This window comes from Alosa pseudoharengus, unplaced genomic scaffold, assembly GCF_046254945.1.
Source record: "Alosa pseudoharengus isolate Yale_2024_CS ecotype anadromous, Long Island Sound unplaced genomic scaffold, YU_APseudo_1.1 YU_APseudo_1.1_scf_7, whole genome shotgun sequence".
In the NCBI taxonomy this organism is placed as follows: domain Eukaryota; kingdom Metazoa; phylum Chordata; class Actinopteri; order Clupeiformes; family Clupeidae; genus Alosa; species Alosa pseudoharengus.
The window spans coordinates 40,993,956-41,014,201 of record NW_027468859.1 but is presented as its reverse complement, the minus strand read 5'-3'; the positions used below and the strand labels follow the sequence as shown (position 1 = coordinate 41,014,201).

The 20,246-nt window shown below is 41.8% G+C and overlaps 1 protein-coding gene across 1 annotated transcript; it reads right to left on the bottom strand.

The window, feature by feature from the left end:
- Positions 1 to 13,287: 13,287 nt before the first annotated feature.
- srp9 (signal recognition particle 9) lies at positions 13,288 to 19,583 on the bottom strand. Its single transcript, XM_076272265.1, has 3 exons — positions 19,232 to 19,583; positions 13,852 to 13,920; positions 13,288 to 13,761 (listed from the first exon to the last, which is right to left on the bottom strand). Exons 1-3 carry the CDS (start codon positions 19,301 to 19,303, stop codon positions 13,642 to 13,644), a joined length of 261 nt encoding a protein of 86 aa, XP_076128380.1. The 5' UTR covers positions 19,304 to 19,583; the 3' UTR covers positions 13,288 to 13,641.
- Positions 19,584 to 20,246: the final 663 nt, after the last annotated feature.

Below are 20,246 nucleotides of genomic sequence, written 5' to 3'. Positions count from 1 at the left end.
TTGAAAATTAATGCTGCTTCTAACATCATCACCACCACCATCCTCATCCTGTTCCTCATCACATTCATCTTCTGGCACATACGTCACATCACATTCATCCCCTTCATCCACATCATCATCCTCCTCATCACAGTTGTCCTCAACTTCTGCCTCCATTGAGGCAAACAAGCTTTGGAGGTACTCTTTCCTCAACGTCTCATCCTCACTATCTGAAGGTTTGGGGGCTCTCTCATGACATACTGCTAAATCATATATGATTTTCTCATAAAGCCTTAGTATGCAGATATTGTATTCATCCTGTATATCTATGTACGAGTAGCCTATGGCTTGTGCGGACTAGGCCTAGAGTGTAAGAAATTCAGGGTTACCATTTTATTAAATAAATATATCAGAAAAAGTAAACTTAACCTATGCGTTTGCATGAGAAAAAAGTTATGTTGTTGCATGAGATCGTGTGCCCTGGGTCACGGTCAGTGACTTGAGACCCGCCCCTCTGGCTGTCAGTGACATTCAATTTATTATAATTTTATCCTACAGTGACAACTGCAAAGCAAATATTGGAAACGTAGCCTATCTACACAGAAAAAAATACTCTTGCCAATTAAATCCCAGCCTAGATCTAACCGTTAATTATTAACGTCAAAATAAGTGACTGCCAATGTAATCATTGAGAGTAGAAGATATGAACGGAAAAAGTCGACTGATCTCGATGGTCGTTTCGCAACCCATGACCTTTCAGCTTGAACTTCATTGGCTATCAATTAAACAACGCGATATTTTACCTAAACCATGTGATGTAGCGTGTGTAATGAGAAGTAAACAACCGAGATAAAGTGACATTTAATTCAAGACCGTCCTTGCGGCTGCAGGTGCTACACGGCTCTCCTCAGGAGATCGGCTAGCACTAGAATGCTAAACTAACAGTGACTTTGCTCCAGTCGACTAACTAAATGTAATCTTGTTAACTTCACAACAATTGGACTAGCTGCCTGAAACGAAAATAGCTTAAGAAATGAAGGCAAGAAACAGAACAGCAACGGATCGTATTTGGATTATGACAGCATTTCCAGACTGAATAGATGTTACAGTCTTCAAGGGAGCAGGTAGGCTAAAATGGTTTAATATGCTAGCGGCTCGCTAGCTAGTAGCCTAGCGCGAGGCTTATGATAATTAATAGATTTAGATGTTATTTGACTGGTTAGTTGTTCATATGTTATCCATCTTCCTTACCGTTGTTTGGATACTTGCGTTTCAAAGCAAGTTCCACCATGGTTTTTCCTCGGGATTGTGCCATGATGTTTGTCAGTTTTACAATATATTTCTAGCAGCTATCGTGTTTGTGGTGTGTGTGATGTAATGTTTTGGATGGGGCTACTAGGCAGACTGCAGTATCTGCGTCAAAGCCAGGTAAACACAGGCAGAACGTAGTATCTACACTTACTGCGGTTAGCCTCGGTATTAGGTTGGATTTCGTAGTTACTGCAAATTTGACATAGTGATTTCTCTAAAACGGGACCCAGTTGGACCAAGAGCTTTTGTCACAAGACAAAGGAGGTGTTATGAAGCCCATTTTCAGTCTAAACTCAATTTTGACCAAATATGTAGTTACTGCACTTTGCCTTTGTAGGGCAGTTTACACCCAGCAAGAGATGCCTGTAACACAAGACAACACGATCCGGAAGGAAGAACTTTCAAAATGGCCCTATCTACAAAAGGTGACCTTACCTGTCATTGATGCCAATGTTGAGTTGCTGATTGGATCAAATGCACACAAAGTCATTGAACCCTGGGAGGTGATTCATAGCGAACAAGGTGGACCCTTTGTCATCAGAACACATCTAGGATGGGTTGTCAATGGCCCTCTTAGAGGTTATGATCCTGGCACAATTAATTGTCCAACAGTCACATGCAATAGAATTTCTATAGCCAAAATTGAGGAGCTTTTGATTGTATTGACTAATCAGGATTTCAGTGAAAGAGCATCTGATGATAAGCCTGAAATGTCAGTGGAGGATAAGAAATTCATGAAGTGTGCAAGTGACAGTGTAATGCTGCAAGATGGACATTATACACTTGACTTACCTTTTAGGAAAGAGAACCCAGTCCTGCCGAACAATCGACCTGTGGCAGAACAGCGGCTCCTTGGCCTGAAGAAAGAATTCCAAAGAAATGAGCAATTCAAAAAAGAATATAGCAACTTCGTATCAGAGATCATTGAAATGAAATATGCTGAAGTGGTACCATATGAACAGTTGGACAAAATTGATGGCAGGGTGTGGTACATCCCACACCATGGGGTGTACCACCCCAAAAAGAAAACTTTTTAAGAGTGGTCTTTGATTGCAGTGCATCTTATCAAGGAATGTCACTCAACTCAGAATTACTTCAAGGCCCAGACTTAACAAACAGCCTGGTTGGAGTGCTTGTAAGGTTCAGGCTGGAGCCAGTTGCTGTAATGGCAGACATCCGCTCCATGTTTCACCAAGTAAGAGTGTCAACGAAAGACGTGGATTTCCTAAGATTTCTCTGGTGGCCTGGAGGTGATGTATGTCAAAGTGCAGTGGAACACCGCATGCTTGTCCACTTGTTCGGTGCAGTATCATCTCCAAGCTGTGCAAGCTTTGCTTTAAAAAGAACAGCAGAAGACAACAAGGGTATCTTTGCACCAGAGGTCATCAATACTATTAAAAACAATTTTTATGTTGATGACTGTTTGAAGTCTCTGCCCTCAGATCATGAAGCTCTACAGCTTGTCGAGGACCTGTCAACTGCCTGTCGGATGGGCGGATTTCAACTCACAAAATGGGCAAGTAACAGTCGCACCGTGCTCTCTATTCTATACACCGTGCTCTACTATTCCTCAAATGGATAAAGCCAAAGATGTCAAAATGTTGGACTTGGAGAAAGATAAACTGCCAATGGAAAGGGCTCTTGGGCTACAGTGGTCTATTGAAAATGATTCATTCATGTTTAAGATCACACTGAAACATAGACCGCACACACGAAGGGGATTACTGTCTGTTATCAGCTCAGTATATGATCCACTTGGTTTCTTAGCTCCACCACCTTGCCTGTCAAATATATGCTCCAGCAATTGTGCAAAGACAAGTGTGGATGGGACGAACCAATTCCTTCTGCAACATCTCGGAAGTGGATAGAGTGGACATCTAGTCTTGAGAGACTGAATGACTTCAGTATAGCCCGTTGCATCAAACCAAAGGACTTTGGAAAGCCAATACATGCCCAACTGCATAATTTCCCGGATGCTTGTGAACACGGCTACGGCACCGTAAGCTACCTGCGGATGGAGAATGAGCAAGGAGAAGTCTCTGTTTCCTTCATGATGGGAAAGGGAAGGTTGGCTCCCTTAAAACAGATGACAATCCCCAGAATGGAGCTCTTGGCGGCAACGCTGTCAGTAAGGGTGGATAAAATGCTCAGGTTAGAGCTACAACTCCAACTTGCAAACTCAGTGTTTTGGACTGATAGTCAGACAGTCTTGAAGTATATAGCCAATGAACATGCACGTTTCCACACGTTCGTTGTCAATCGAATATCTTACATCCGTGAAAATTCCAGCTTGTCTCAATGGAAGTTTGTGGGCACAAAATCAAACCCAGCTGATGATGCGTCCAGAGGCTTGACTGTCAAGAAATTTGTTGAGTGCAGACGGTGGATAGAAGGACCAACCTTTCTCAGCAAACCAGAGGATGAGTGGCCATTTCATCCAGCAGATTTCCAGTTCAACTCAATGGATGATCAAGAGGTGAAGAAGAACGTTACTGTGTTAAGCACTGTTCAAGATAAAGAAAACCCAAACGATCAACTGCGGTCACGTTTTTCAGACTGGCTGAAACTTAAGAAGACAGTAGCTTGGTTCTTGAAATTCAAAGATGTCTTGAAGAGCCTTGCAAGAAAAAGAAAGGAAATTGAATGTGCAAAGACGTGCCTTCAAAGCAGAGAAGTTGCTCTAAAGATGCAAGCCTTCAAATCTACATTGGGTGGTCAGAACCTTAACATTGAAGACCTAGAAAGGGCAGAAAAGGTAATCATCGGAATATGCCAAAGACAATCATTTCCTAAAGAATTGGCCAAGTTGAAAATGGCGCCACCTGGTGTACAAAGAACAAGTTGCATATTTAGGTTGGATCCAATGATGGACAATGGTGTGTTGAGAGTTGGTGGATGCCTCGGCAAGTCCGCTATGCCAGAGCAGGTAAAACATCCAATCATCCTGCACAAAGGTCATCCAATCTCCTCTCTGATATTACGTCATATCCATGAACGCACAGGCCATAGTGGGAGAAACCATGTTCTCTCCGAACTCTGTAAAAAATACTGGATCACAAATGCAAACTCTGCCATTAGAAGCATAATGAACAAATGCGTTGTCTGCAGAAGAGTAGCTGGAAGAACAAAGATTAAAAAAATGGCAGATCTACCAAAAGAAAGACTAATGCCTGACCTTCCCCCCTTTTCAAATGTAGGAATGGATTACTTCGGCCCAATTGAAACCAAGCGGGCCAGAAGCCTTGTAAAACGGTATGGGGTAATCTTTACTTGCATGTCTAGCCGGGCAGTGCATCTTGAGATGGCCTATTCCTTGGATACAGACTCTTGTATCAGTGCCATCAGAAGATTTGTATGTCGTAGAGGTCAAGTCTCTCACATTCGTTCCGATAACGGCACCAACTTGGTAGGCGCTGAAAAAGAATTGAGAAAATCACTAATGAGTTTGAATCAGGACAAAATAAGAAATTGCCTGCTTGCAGATAACATCCAATGGTCTTTCAACCCCCCAGCAGCATCCCACCATGGCGGTGTGTGGGAGAGGATAATCAGAATGGTGAGGAAAGTGCTTTTGTCAGTTCTACACCAGCAGGTACTAGATGATGAGGGCCTGTGTACCATCCTATGTGAGGTGGAGGCAATCCTCAACAGTCGACCCAACACCACCGTGTCACCTGACCCACATGATCTTGAAGCCCTGACACCTAACCATGTTCTGCTCTTCAAATCTAAACCTGTTCTACCTCCAGGAATCTTCCAGAAATCTGACATGTACCTGAGGCGCAGATGGAAACAAGCCCAATACATGGCCGATCTATTTTGGAAGAGATGGACCCAGGAATACTTACCATTATTACAAGAACGACAAAAATGGACAAATACAGAGAATAACATCCAAATAGGTGACATGGTTTTGATCGTGGACGCAACAGCACCTCGCGGGTCCTGGGTGTTGGGAAGGGTCCTTGAAACCTTTCAGGATAGTAAAGGGCTGGTACAGTCAGTAAAGATCAAAACAAAGACAAGCATTCTTGAACGGCCCATCCCGAAAGTCTGTCTGCTGGTAGATGACATCTCCTGACCAATCCCGATTGAAGTATGTAACCTTACAGCTAAAAACAAAAAGGGAAAGGACAAAACTTTTCATTATGCTTAAGAGCACCATTATATTTATGTTCTCTTTGTAATTGTATTACAGTCACATTGCATACAATTAGGGGCCGGGATGTTGGGGTCAAATTTAACCCTTTTTTGTTTTGAGTTTGTGCACCCTCTGCAGGTTTGGAGTGCCTCCCTTGAGGATACTCCGCCCCAATAACATAAGTACCTGGGCAGAGCCAGGCCAGGTGTGGCTGATTGGAGGCAACAGATTTTTTACGTCCGTCTCCTGCCTTCATGAGCTTGAGCTGCTTGTTTTATTTTGATTTACCAGTTATGTTATGTTGTAAAATAAATACTCAACTCATTGAGTTCAAACGGTATATAACATTGTGGACAATCACTTCTTTTGGATGGCAAGGACGGTCAGTCAGAAATAACTACAGTCAGTCACATGGATGGACTTAAATTGGTAAAAACCAGTACACTCATAATGCATCACCTTTGCTGGGGTCCAAGCAAAAACACTGCATCCATTGTGTTTCTGACTTTGCTTATTTTCATCACCTTTTACTGGGGACCAAACAGAATGTATGCACCTATTGTGTTTCTGCCTCATCTTACTGGAGACCAAGCAGTATAATTGGGGGCCAAGCAGCGAAGCTGCGAAGGCACCCATTAGCCGGCTTCAGACCGTCGAGCCAGGCCAGGCTAGGGTCATTTGAGGGGCCATCTGGTGATAGTAGCCCAGGCTACAAGCCTCATGAACCTGACACGTTTGTGTTCAGACTGTCAGGCCATTAGCCTCTCCGCATTACACCTCGACACGCCTTCTCTTGTGAAAACGTCACCAATACCACCCATTTTCAAACAGGATAAGCAGAATGTTGCGTATCTCTTTCCTATACTGGTAGTCAGGTAGAACCCCAGGATAGGTGTGACATAAGGTACTAATGCAGTTTTTTTGCATAAATTGATAGTTTAGGGGGTGTATACTCAGAATCTGACGGGTGCCGCTCCGGCACCCTTGAGCATTTTTTTTAAATGACATAATTTGCCACGCCCCCTTTTTTTGACCATAAAAAATAACTAGATGCACATTACTGTATAAACCCATCATGTATGGTATCAAATGAAAGCTTTTCTCAAACAGAAATCAATGATGTCAATAAAAACATGCTAAAAATGATTTCAAGTCCCTCCAGAGAACATAATAACTGTAAAGCCTGGTAACGTCACACCGCTGAAATGGTAGGCTGAGCAACAACCACAAGAGACATATGAATTGTATCAACCCTCAACAATTAATTAAATAGACAAAGTTATAAGGAACAAAGTAGAACTTTCTCACAGATTCTGAAAGCAACTATATACAGAACATGTTGCCAGGCTGGCCTTGTACACATCACAAACATCAAATGTCTCCTCCAAAAAACATTCATTCAATCAGATATTTCTCCCTTGCTGTCATCAGTATCCTCCACTGAAAGTGTAGCCATCTTCGAATTTTTATTTGCACACTGTACACCACCTTTGCAATGGCAGTAGGTGGTGCATGGTAGTCCATCTGACTGACAGCTGCAAGAGGCCCTGGAGCATGCTGGCACTGCCTTGCATCCACAAGCAACAAGCTGTAGACCTGTTTTGGTGCAATGTCAGTGTTGCCATGAACAGGCACAGGAATTCCATCCTCTATTTTCACACTGGAGGTGTTTTTTTGTCAGCAGCTCTCCACAGAAGGACTTGCAGCCGTGCACGCTTGATGAGTTCCGCTGCATATTCTCTTGTTGGAGGAAGACTCTTTATTTTAGCAGGGTCTCTTTTCTTGGTGAATAGCATGTATCAAGTTTCTGAGGCTTTCAACAGTCTTTCCATAGTAGAGGCAAGAAAGGAAATCCATTCCTGCCTTCATGCTCATCAACTTCTACAGTACATATGTACAATTCTTCAAATCAAGATTCCTCTTGAGCATCAAATTGATTGCTGAGGTTTTCCCTTTGCCATATGGATATGACACACTGTCATAACCAAACAATGCATGAACAGCCAACAAATCATAACATTTGTCTAATTTTGCAGCCATAGCATTAATGTCAATTACTTTGGGCATCCATGGCCTACTGGTTAGGGAATCGGACTTGTGACTAAAGGGTGGCCAGTTCGATCCCCGACTGGTAGGAAAAATGTGAGTGGGGGGAGTGACTTAACAGCGCTCTCCCACATCCATGTGAGGTACCCACATCTGGATGAGGTGCCCTTGAGCCCTGCTCCCCGGACGCCAGATCAAGGGCTGCCCACTGCTCCGGGTGTTAATGTATACTCCTAGTATGCTCACTGCTCTAGGGTGTGTGTGTGTGTTTGAATGGGTGTACAGTACACTGTTTGTGTGGGTGTGTTGTACACTACCCCCGAATGGGTAAAATGCAGAGCACAAATTCCTTGTATCGGTGGGGTCAGCCCTATGTTCCCACATTTCTAGGGTTAGGGTTAGGCCTGAGGTGTGGGTTAGGGTTAGGGGACATAGGGCTGTGGGTACATAGGCATGCTCCCGTATACTGGTATATGTAAGTATACTTGGTCAGCCGTGGCCTACTGGTTAGGGCTTCGGGCTGCCGGTTCGATCCCCGACCAGGAGAAATGTGTGTGTGTGTGGGGGGGGGGGTTGAAGAGCACTGCTCTCCCATGCCCACAACCACGGTTGAAGTGCCCTTGAGCAAGGCACCTGACCCTTCACTGCTCCCGAGCGCCACTGTAGCAAGTCAACTCACTGCTCCGGGTTAGTGTGCGCTTCACCTCATGTGTGCTCGTTGTGTGCTTCATCTCACTGTGTTCACTAATTCACGGATGGGATAAATGCAGAGACCAAATTCCTTGTATATGCAAGTATAGATCCTTTCAAGAGAGTTCCATTATCATTTTAATTTATTGTTGAAAGGATCTATACTTGGGCTATAAACCTGATTTACATTTGTTGTTGTATTTCCAAATGATTCGTGTCATTCCTTGCAATACTGGAAGAAAGGATTTTCTTGATTCTGTCCTCTCCTCCTGTAATCAACTTTGCAGTTTTCTCTGTAATTGCAAATTCAAGGACTATTATAGTTAATGTGCTGACTAACTGGCAAGTACCTCATAACTCAGACTAGTTTGTATCAATCCTGGATTGTGTTGTCTGTTTTTAAAGCATTAAAAAAATGTTAGGATGAAAAATATTGTTGTTTGTAATTCTGGGGGGAAATCCAAGGACAGGGGACAATCCAAATCCAAGGACAATGTGCTAACTACCTGGGAAGTACCTCACAACATTGCTGTCTGAAATTCAGCGACTGATTCAAGGGAAATTAAAGCTAACGTGCTAGCTAACCCGCAAGTTGGTGAACTAGGGTACATCAGACTTGCTATAATTCATATTAAAATGAATTACTATTGAATGATTGTATTCCTGTATGTATTAAGCTACATGGCAGTTCCATAATTTGTTTAATTTAATACCAAACATGACACGATTTAGAGGTATAAGCTATAATGCAGCAAAAAGAAACCTAATTTGACCTTAAAGGTCACTTTGCAAAAGGTATTTTGTTCTCTGGAGGGACCTAAACTATTTTTTTCTACTTTATTATGGTCAAAGCTGATTTCTGTATGAAAAGAGCTTTAATTTGATACCATACATGATGGGTTTATAGGTTAATGTCTATTTAGATGATTTTCTATGATCAAAAAAGGGGTGTGGCAGGTGATGCCATTTTAAAGAAAATGCTCAAGGGTGCCGGAGCGGCACCCGTCAGATTCTGAAAGGACACCCCCTTACCTATCAATTTATGCCAAAAAATTGCATTAGTACCTTATGTCACACTTATGCCCAAATTCCACAAAGTTCTACCTGACTATGGGGTGCGATTCCCAAAACGATAGTTGCTAACTTATTTAGCAACTTTGTTGGTTGCAATGGGTCAGCAACTATGGTTTTGGTAAACGCACCCCTGTATGCTATCGAAGTCAGTCACCTATTTCTGTCCTTTTACATGTATGCCACAGCCTATTCATTTCTATACAAACCAAGACGGCGGATTCCTAAAGAAACACAATATACATGTATCTAAATGAGCTATGTACCAAAAATGACATTTTACCGTGAATCAAAGAGCTGTAAACAGTGTTGTAAGGCTGTGTATAACGTTACAAATCCGCCTGGAGCTCCGGTGGAATTTTGATTTCACGAAGATGTGCTGCGTGAGCCCAGCCCACCAGCCCAGCACCAAACTCCGAGCACACAGTAAAGAAAATAGGATTTTGAAGGCAGTAGATGCTCCTACAAAGAACCAAACCAGACTTTGTTCAAATATACACATCTATGGCTACTGGAAAATGTAAGGTTCATTTATCAAATGTTATTTTGAAGTATTAAAAAACATCTTTATTTTAGAATTTCTGAACGAAATGGGGCTGAAACTGAAATTGGAGCTTTTACGATAGTTCTTTAAGTAGCCTTCCACACTATCGATAGCATAAAACACACTGGCAGGAATAATTTAGTGGGAAGCCTGTCTATGTTAATTTACTCATAAGTTCACTTTTAATTTTAGCCGACTGTGCTACTTGGCGACCTCTGGACAGAGTTAGCCTACTGACAGGCAAACATCTTTAATACGGACGGATAACCGCTATCTCTAAACTCGGTGTACAAGCAAATACTGCTGTGCTTTTGTGCTTTCATAGAATGGAATGGCTATCATGTTTCTCGACTTCACACACAATGGGTTGACCCCACCTTCACCTTGACACCACCCCTAGCCCCGCTCTAGCACTAAGTGGCCCAACGTTTAGGGTGGGCCAGAAATCAGGGGCCTGTAGCACCAATATAGCCCCAAAGTGGCACCAGTTAGCACCTGCACCTGAAGGTGTGAAAGCAATTAGCCCCGGTACGGCCTGGCCTTGCTCGCTTTGGCTCAACGGTTTGAAGCTGGCTATTGTGTTTCTATGTTTTCTTATTAGGGGTCCAAGCAGGATAGCTGCGGGACCCCTATTGTTCCTGTGCCATTTTCCGCCAAAATTCTGTATAAGTCATACTGCAGCCTAAACCGTAAGTCCTAGAAACTTGAAATTGTCAGGTATGGTAACTAGTACCCTCCACTACACATAACCCAACATTTTGGGTACTGCACCCAAAGGTGGCACTATTGTCAAAAAAGTGAATTATGCTTATTTCTCCTTACCAGATTGACCTAGATTCAAAATTCTTTCATCATATTAATCTCTAAACTCAGATGCATCTTTTTGACCCTGGTCTTATGCTCTAAAATTTTTTACTTTTGCCACAATTTCATAGAAAAGCCAAACATCATAAAAAGTTTAACAGGCTTCAAAAGAGAAGATATGATGGGCACCTCATCCGTGGATATGGATGTGGGAGAGCGCTGTTAAGTCACTCCCCCCACCCACATTTTTCCTACCAGTCGGGGATCGGACGGGCCACCCTTCAGTCACAAGTCCGATTCCCTAACCAGTAGGCCATGGATGCCCAAAGCAGTGTTTTGAAAAATAATAGCTCGCAGCAATATATGAAAAAAAAGAACAATAAACTAGTTCATTTTTGGAAAGTGTGAACTTAGTTCAAAATTTCTAATTATGAACTATGAACTGAACTAGTTCATTTTAAAATTTGTGAACTGAACTTTAAACTAGTTCACGTAGAAAGTGAACTTTCCCAACACTGGCCCAAGTATTGCCAAGTATTTGACATTAATATGACTGCAAATGTTATGATTTGTTGACTGTTCATGCATTGTCTGGTTGTGACAGTGTGTCATCATATCCATATGGCAAAGGGAAAACCTCAGCAATCAATCTGATGCTCAAGAGGAATCTTCATTTGAAGAATTTTACAGATCTAGAAGCTGATGAGCATGAAGGCAGGAATGGGTTTCCTTTCTTGCCTCTATTATAGAAAGACTGTTAAAAGTCTCAGTAAGTTGAGATACATGCTATTCACCAAGATAAGAGACCCTTCTAAAATGAGTCTTCCTCCAACAAGAGAATATGCAGCGGAACACATCAAGCATGCATGGCTGCAAGTCTTTTTGTGGAGAGTTGCTGACCACCTCCCATGTGTACTGATGATGTATCCCTGTTAGGCTGGAAAATAGAGGATGGAATTCCTGTGCCTGTTCATGGCAACACTGACATTGCACCCAAAACAGCCAGGTCTACAGCTTGTTGCTTGTGGATGCAAGGCAGTGCCAGCATGCTTCAGGGTCTCTTGCTGCTGTCAGTCAGATGGACTACCATGCACCACCTACTGCCACTGCAGTAGTGGTGGTGAAGTTGGTGCAAATAAAAATTTGAAGATGACTACACTTTCAGTGGAGGATACTGATGACAGCGAGGGAGAAATGTCTGATTGAGTGAATGTTTTTTGGAGGAGACATTTGATGTTTGTGATGTGTACAAGGCCAGCCTGGCAACATGTTCTGTATATAGTTGCTTTCAGAATCTATGAGAAAGTGCTACTTTGTTCCTTCTAACTTTTGATTAATTGTTGAGGGTTGAGACAATTTGTTGCTCAGCCTACCATTTCAGCGGTGTGACCTTACCGGACTTTTTAGCATTTTGTATTGTTATTGTTGATTTCTGTTTGAGAAGAGTTTTCATTTGATACCATACATGGGTTTATACAGTAATGTGTATCTAGTTGTTTTATGGTCAAAAAAGGGGGCGTGGCAGATTGTCATTTAAAAAAATGAGCGGCACCCGTCAGATTCTGAGTCTACACCCCCTAAACTATCAATTTATGCAAAAAAATTGCATTCTTACCTTATGTCACACCTATCCTGGGGTTCTACCTGACTATATAGTCTTCGTGTAAACTGAGTTTTTAACAGAGAAAAAAGTTAGGCTACAACTTTGCCTGTTCTCCCATACGGAACACCCCAAATCAGGGCAATTTTAGCGAAATGACGTTTCTGTGACAGGCTGTCAAATATTGAACAATGGGATAACGTTTCATCATCCTTTATTGATGCCTGACATGTTGACATTGATGAAATACAGAGATGTAGCCTACCGAGAGGCAACTGCAGACAATGACGTTCAATAAGTTCAACGCATCCCTTGTCTACCAGGTGGCGGTAAACAAAGCGTTATATACCTAATCCGTCACATGAAAAACCTTAATAACTGAATTTGTATTTGGCTTCGTATTTTGTATCAAAATACTTTGACATCATAAAAATGCAAAACAATGAATGTAGCCTGACTGGTGCTGACTTAGTAATTTTCCCACAGTTGTGATCAGAATATTGACATTCAGGAAGACGATCCAGTGCAAGATGAGTAACGTGTGGGTTGCTCACACATACCAACCTCAAGTTTCTTTAGAATTTTAACCATCAGTTTCTTGACAACTTTAACCATATATGAACTTAATACGAGTTCCAAAGTATATGAATATATTGAAACATATGACATGATGCCATCTTTCAGGGGGTCTTTTTTGGACAGTTCTACAAAAGGTTATACTGCTTTGTGAATTACCCCAGCCAAAGCATTTCTTCATGTAGTTACAAATAAAGTAACTTGATTTTTTGTAATCCTTTACTTTTCTTATTATTTCTAGTAAGAATATCAAGATGATGAGTGTGATTTTTGTCTTATTACCCTTAGTTTCCCCTCAATTTTCAATAAATAAATAATAATAAAAAAAAATCACAACTATTCTTGCAATTTTCACTTCCTCCTGCAATTTCTTTGCAACAAACGCTGCAACTTCTGTCACAATTTGTTGGAAATGTGGTAAATGTGGTCACGAAAACAGGCACTTTAGGCCGCAACAATCTCAAAAAAGACCCGCGAAATCCTGGAGGGACTGCTTATCTGCTCAGCAATAAGGGAACACAAGGCTTACAGACCTAACTTTATTTGGTGACTGGAGATTGAACAGGCACACCTGCTCTTCACCTCACTTGCTGGACTGCTTCATCTGCTTGCCTTGGATAGCAGATGCTTACACAAATAAAGCACAAATAAAGTGTTAAGTGAAAAGTAAATTTAACCATTTACAGCTTCAACTGTGAATATACTTATGCCAAATGTCAGAATTGTCTCCATCGGCACAATACAAAGTCATTGATAATATTGTGCCCCCCCCCCCCCGCTTTTACTTCACCGGGCTCTTCAATTCAAAGGACACAAACCCATGTGAATCTATGCAGACACCATTATCACAGATCAAAGAAAGAAAATAAGGCCATAGTATCAATCTGTCTCCATTGCACCACTGTGAGACTCTTTAGAGACCATTAATCTCATCAACTTTCCGTGTAGCTTCTCAATCTTCTTCACATCTTGCGCTTGATCGGTTTTGTACTGCAAACACTGAAATATTAGAAACAGAAAGTCAAACAGTTGAACATATAACTTTGAGAGCATCAGAAGTAAAATAAACTAAAGAAATCTTGCCCTTACCACAGAGTCATCTGTGACTTTTATGCAGAGGTTTCCATCACAGTGCCTGTACTTCAGAACCACCCTAACCTTAAAGAGAAAGAGGCACACATTGGCTAAAAGAACGGCAAACGATGCAAAATTAATGAACTCTTTAATTTCCAAAACTGATATAAACTGAAGTTAAACCAAATAAACAACTAAAAACCTCATAGATAGTAGTCCATAGTCCAGGGCTTTGGCTTTTTGGATGTTGTGTGAATGCACTTAACTTTTGACCTGTGTGCCCACCTTGACCGGAATAAAACTGCCGATCCGATCAGAATTTTAATCGGAATGAAAGAGGTGGTGTAGTCCACTCCTATTCCGAATGAACACTCATGTATACGGTCATTCAGATTGACTGCTGTATCTTCTCAAGGAAAAGTAGGCAACAACGGCTATTCTGATCAAAGATTCTAAAGCACTTGAGAGTAGGGACGGGCGATAAAACGATAGCGATATATATCGCGTCAATACAAAATTTGTTCCATAATTAGAAGTAACACACCTCCTGCCTTAACTACGTTGTCCATAAATAAATAAATAGGCTAAATAATCATTTTTACTACCTTAACACAGACTCCTCAGGGCTCCAGACTAACTTTTTGCCCCCAAAATTTTCATCACGCCTCCTATAATGCATATGTGCTAACATAGCACGCAAACAGTGAGGCAGAAAGACAGTGGTAAAAAGTGGCTAGTGGACAAACAGTAATGCAAACATGGAGGGGGTGAAGAGGCAGACAGACTTCTCCGCATAGTCTATCTCTGCTCTTCCCTTAAGTGAAGCATTGAACAGTTCATTGGCCCTGGGGACAAATGACTTCCTCACTCTGTCTGTTGTGCAAGGCAGTGAGCGAAGTCTCCAGCTGATCAGGCTCTTCTGCTTTACAATAGTGCTGTGGAGTGGATGATACCCATTGTCCAAGATGTTGATCAGTTTGTTCAGGGTCCTTTTGTCAGATATTGAAGTGATGCACTCCAGTTCAGCTCCCACTACAGAGCCAGCTTTCCTTACCAACCTGTCAAGTCGCCCCACATCCTTCTTCTTTGTGCTTCCTCTCCAGCATACCACAGCATAGAAGAGGACGCTGACAACAACAGACTGGTAGAACATCCTGAGGAGCTTGCTGCACACATTGAAGGACCGCAGCCTCCTCAGGAAGTACAGCCTGCTCTGCCCTTTCTTGTAGAGTGCGTCAGTGTTGGCTGACCAGTCCAGTTTATTGTCCAGGTGGAGACCCAGATACTTGTAGGTGCTAACCACCTCCACATTGACCCCATCAATGGAGACTGGTAGCAGAGTGGGCTTAGACCTGTGGAAATCCACCATCTCCTTGGTCTTTGAAGTGTTGAGTTGAAGATGATTGAGTTTGCACCATTGCACAAAGTCCTCCACCAGACAGTCCGAATTTGTGATGGGCGACCCTGCTGATTGTCAGCTCGGTGGTCCTAGACAGTGACCGTTTGTTGTTTCATGGTTGACGCTGTCATCAGAGTTTCTTAGCACTCAATCCAGACTCCAGGCACCGGTAGATGCTAGCATGGCAGCTCGCAAGTCAGCCGCAGCTCGGTGGTCGTGGCAGCTGCAGATCTCTTGCAGATTGACGTTAGGTCCCCTTGCTGAGCAATCCCTCCGTCCAGACATTGGATGTGCATCGTCACGGATGGATGAGGGACTTCAGAGACATAAGGCAGGCTAGCCAAGGCGCTCATCAGCCCAATGGAAGCTGGTTAACGTTAACTTGACGTTGATGGTGTCAGCCGAGTTTGTTAAACAGAAAAAAGGACTAAGAATTAGGGCTGCACGATATATCTAAAATCTATCGTTATCGCGATATCAACGCTTGCGATGGACATACCGCAAAGATTACTTAATTTTCGATAAATTTCGATACATTTTCTGTGCCGTGCGCATTCCATACAGTCTATGGTGTATTCACATTCTGAATGTCAACATATTTTACCAAACCGATGCTGTCATGCTGCCCAAGAAGCCCGTCCCCTACCAGTTTAGGTGTGTGGTGTTTTAGGTGTTGAAGCGGGAGCTAAGTCGTGATGGCTGAAGATAGTGAGTCGAGCGAGGTAGAGGTGGAGGTGAAGAGGAATTAGTGACTAAAAGGAAAGCGTCTGTTATATGGAAATATTTTGGTTTTATGAAGGATGCCGTGTTACAAACACAGCGCAAATGCGTCCTTCTCCACCGCGTTAAAATAAACAATTTATTTCGTTATCGTTATATCAGAAGATATCTGTCTTTCACTGTCTGTAAGGCTTGTATTTCATGATTTGCATTTAGCAAAAGCCCCAGACAGCAGCACAGAGGTAATCAGGATTCGTTATTTGTAAAAGTTGTTTAACCTACTTCTTATCCTGGACTGTGCGATTGAAGCCCAATTACTTTCACTTTCCGCTGCCCTCGTAGTCGGCATGCCGGTAGCCTAATAAAGTGGGATGCACAGCGTATGAGGTTACAGACTGAGATGACTACCGCGATATAGCTTAAGTAGCTTCTTTGCTAGGCCCATCGAAGGCTGGCAATGTGGAATATTCTGCTGGTTGGTGCACAAGTGTTCAGATTGGCTGTCCATCCGTCTTTTATGAGGATTAGGAGCAGATCTTCCACACAACTTCGATAGCCTAGTCAGTAGGTCTCTTAGCTGTCCACTTTCATCAGGCCATATATAGCCTAGGCTACATGATATTTTATATTGTTTATGTAGAAAATGATACATTTATTTCTGTAATTATACATTTACCCCCCCCCCCCAACCCTACAGTGTATGCTTGCAGCAAGCAGAATGAAAAAAAAACATTAAATATACTGCTCAAAAAAATTAAGGGAACACTTCAATCTTACACTGGATCAGTACTCTGACACTGTTTGGTTCTGAGCACAAGTAAAACTTTTGAGGCGAGTGTTTTATTTTGCAAGAACTGTCAGACATTCTGTGAATGTAGTTTGAGAATGGAGAAAAGGGTGGAAGGTTTCAAAAAATGTTTGGAAAAACTTTTTTGAGCAGTATATTTAAATATCGCAAATTATATCGTTATCGCAGTACTCAATAATGTTATCGCATATCGCATGTTTTCCTAATATCGTGCAGCCCTACTAAGAATAACACAAAAACGATCGAAAATAACATGAATAAAGAGTGATTACATTTAACTAGAAAAATAAATACAAAAAATTAACAGAACATTACATCAAATTACGAACATTACATAAATACAAACAAAAACATGATGCCAGACGGAGCGGCGTGTCTCGCCAGCGTCCCCGTAACCTAGCAACAAAAATTTTAAAGTTAAATGTCAAGTTACAAGGCAAAGACAAGCACCTACCTCACCTAGCATAAGATTACTGCATTCACCAAAAAAACTTGAGTATGGGACAGGCGCCTCAATCGCGACAGTATTATGCCTTTGAGATTTCTGAGCGAAATCGCTGAAACGTCTGATTGGGAGCCACTCTTGTGATCCCATGTATTAAACAGTAGGCCTACATCACATCCCTGCAAAGTTTATTTCAAAAATATTTCCCAACCAGCAGTGCTCAGTATGACTGGATTATGGATCCATTTAATGCAGCATGTTGGTATTTCATTGAATATATTGCACAATGCTGTAAAATGGCCTATGCTTCCTAATATGTTGCTGGAAAACAGAAATATGTGTGTTATGTATTTATTTATTATTATATCTGCAGCACCAGCTGATTTTAACTCTGTTGAAGAGGATATATTTAGAACTTGTCATTATTTCAATAAATTTGACAATTTTAAGCTTGACCTACCACTTTCTTAGAGCGATGAGGGACAGGTGGGGCTCGAGAATGCCCCCTTGATCAAAGTGGGGAATGAAAGAAAACGTTTGAGAACCACTGGGTTAGACCGAGAATTCTCGTTGTGAAATCAAAATTCCACTGGAGCTCCAAGCGTTTTTGTACACGCAGCCTTACAACACTGTTTACAGCTCTTCTTTGAGTCATGCAAAAATGCTAATGAACGCGTACAAAATGATGGTAGTGTCTACCACACTCTATTGGTGAGTGACTCAGTTAAGGTGTTTATAACGATTTAATTGTTATCGATAGCAAGTCACATGTCTAGCCCATCATACATTTGCTTGTCATCTAGGCCCTATCAAACCCTTACGGGGGAAAAAACTGCCTTGTGTGACAAGAAAACTGCAGGGTTTTTTTTTCTGCAGTAGGCTACTGCAATATTTGAGTACAAAATATTGCATTGTGCAGGCCTGTGTTGTCAGTCAGGGTCGACCTATGAAGTCCCATTGTACCAAATTTTGGTTGCAGTTCCACCAGAGTTCCACTGGTGGAATCACCCATGAGTGCAAAATGAACGGGAGTCTATGGAGAGATGGCTAAATTGGTCTCTTTCACCTGATCGTCGTTGAGAAATCTCAGATTTGATTGTAGTTTTTACAAGTTCAACATGGCCATGGGTTACAGGTCAAAAGTTGAATGAACGAGTACTTATGTCCTTTCGATTTCTTACAGTTTAGGTCGATGTCGCCCATAACACTCTAGCATTGTGCTAATGAATGACGTCATTGACACGTTTGAAAGGTGTTTTAGATCAATTAAGTGACTAAAAAATATAATACTCAACCAAGTGTATTTTCTTTGCCTCCCCTTTCGAATGAAACTTTCAAATTACTAGACAAAAAAATGTATCCCAAGAGAAGTTGATTTTGAGGGGTACAGCTCATAGACCTTCGTGGACGAGCGTCCTGATGTGGAACCAGAGAAGGAACTGCAACCAGTTCAGAAACGGGAAGTTTTCCGAGAGTGGAAGTTCTCCCCTTATTAGACATTCCAGAGAATCCAATCGCCCCTACCATAATTGCAACAAATTGCAGGTCCATGGTGTTAATAGAGTAAACCGGCTCTCCGTAAACGGGCTTTAGACATTCTCTGGAAACACGCACAAACGGCCCTGTAAAAACAAGTTCTAGATCCGGTTGTCGAAACTCCCCTATGCATGAGAGAACAGGACGTCTCATTTCCCATATCTGTCTCTCATTCATTCGTCCATCCTCCTATCGTTCCTTCCTCGTTTCTTTCACAAAATGAATTATAAGGAAGAGGAAGGAAGGAAGGAAGGATAGACAAAAGATTATATGAACCCCATGTAATCCTGTTTTATAAAGCCCGTTGATCATCTCTACAAAGAACGTTACAGCTGATTCACTGAAATAGCTAATAACCCACTAACCTCGTGGCATTTGTTGTAATATAACGGATAAGACACTTTTTTTAGCCTAACTAATTACATTTGTAAGTCAATGTTAGATAACGTTAGGCAAGTTATCGTCATGCAACAATCACATGTTTTACCTTCATCGGCTCAGTGAGATATAGTTTTTCGGCAGCCCGGGCAAATTCTTCCCACACTTGATAGTACGGCATGATTTTGAGAAAGCCAGGAAGATTGAATCAGTTTGAAAAATGCAGCCGTTTTGATCCACTCAGTAAGATAATTCCACCTCATCAAAGAAACAGCACGACTGAGATGAGTGAAAATGCGACAATAATGAACATTTCCCTAACCCCGCCATAAAAGTCAAAGGTCAACAAAATAATCAAATTTTGAAAGAAGTTTCACATCTCCGCGAGTCACACTTTGATTGCTGTCGCTAGTTCAATCAGCTCTAGGCAGCAGGGCTCTGTTAACGACATTTACATTTTTTTTTTTACATTACGATTTTATTCTAGCGACAGATTTCCGGTTGATCCAAGAGCGCATATCTATGGTAAGAGCAGAGCCCTTATTAGACATTCTCTGGTAAGAGCGTGTGCTAGGAAGACGAACAGAGCCCCATTACTGGCCAAAAATAAGGCTAAATAAGGGTTTGCTAAGAAGCACACTTCCTGTTTCGATTTCAATCAAAATAAAAGCCTGCTATAGCGCGATGTTTTCTTGACATTAAAGGATGTAATTAAAAGCAAGTATCGCTACTCACGGCAGCATAATAGCACAAAATAGATGATCAAAACGTATTTAATACGCGATGGTCGCTTGACATTGATAGGCTACATCGCCACTCGCGGCAGCTTTAGTAAATCAATCGCTACTTGCGATGGGAAAGCATAATAGCAGACAATAGATTATCAAAACTTGGTCGATATCGCTACTCGCGGCAGCTTAATAGCAAATAAATCGCTACTCGCGATGGTCTGTGGACATTGAAGATTGTAAACATGAATGTAGGCCTAAGATTTGCCATGCCAGTTAGATAAAAACATGACTGAATAAAACACATACGCCTAGGACAAGGATAGAGCTATGTCCTGAAATGCATGCCCTAAAAGGTAGGCCTGCTCAAAGTGAGTAGCCTAATACTTGATTTGA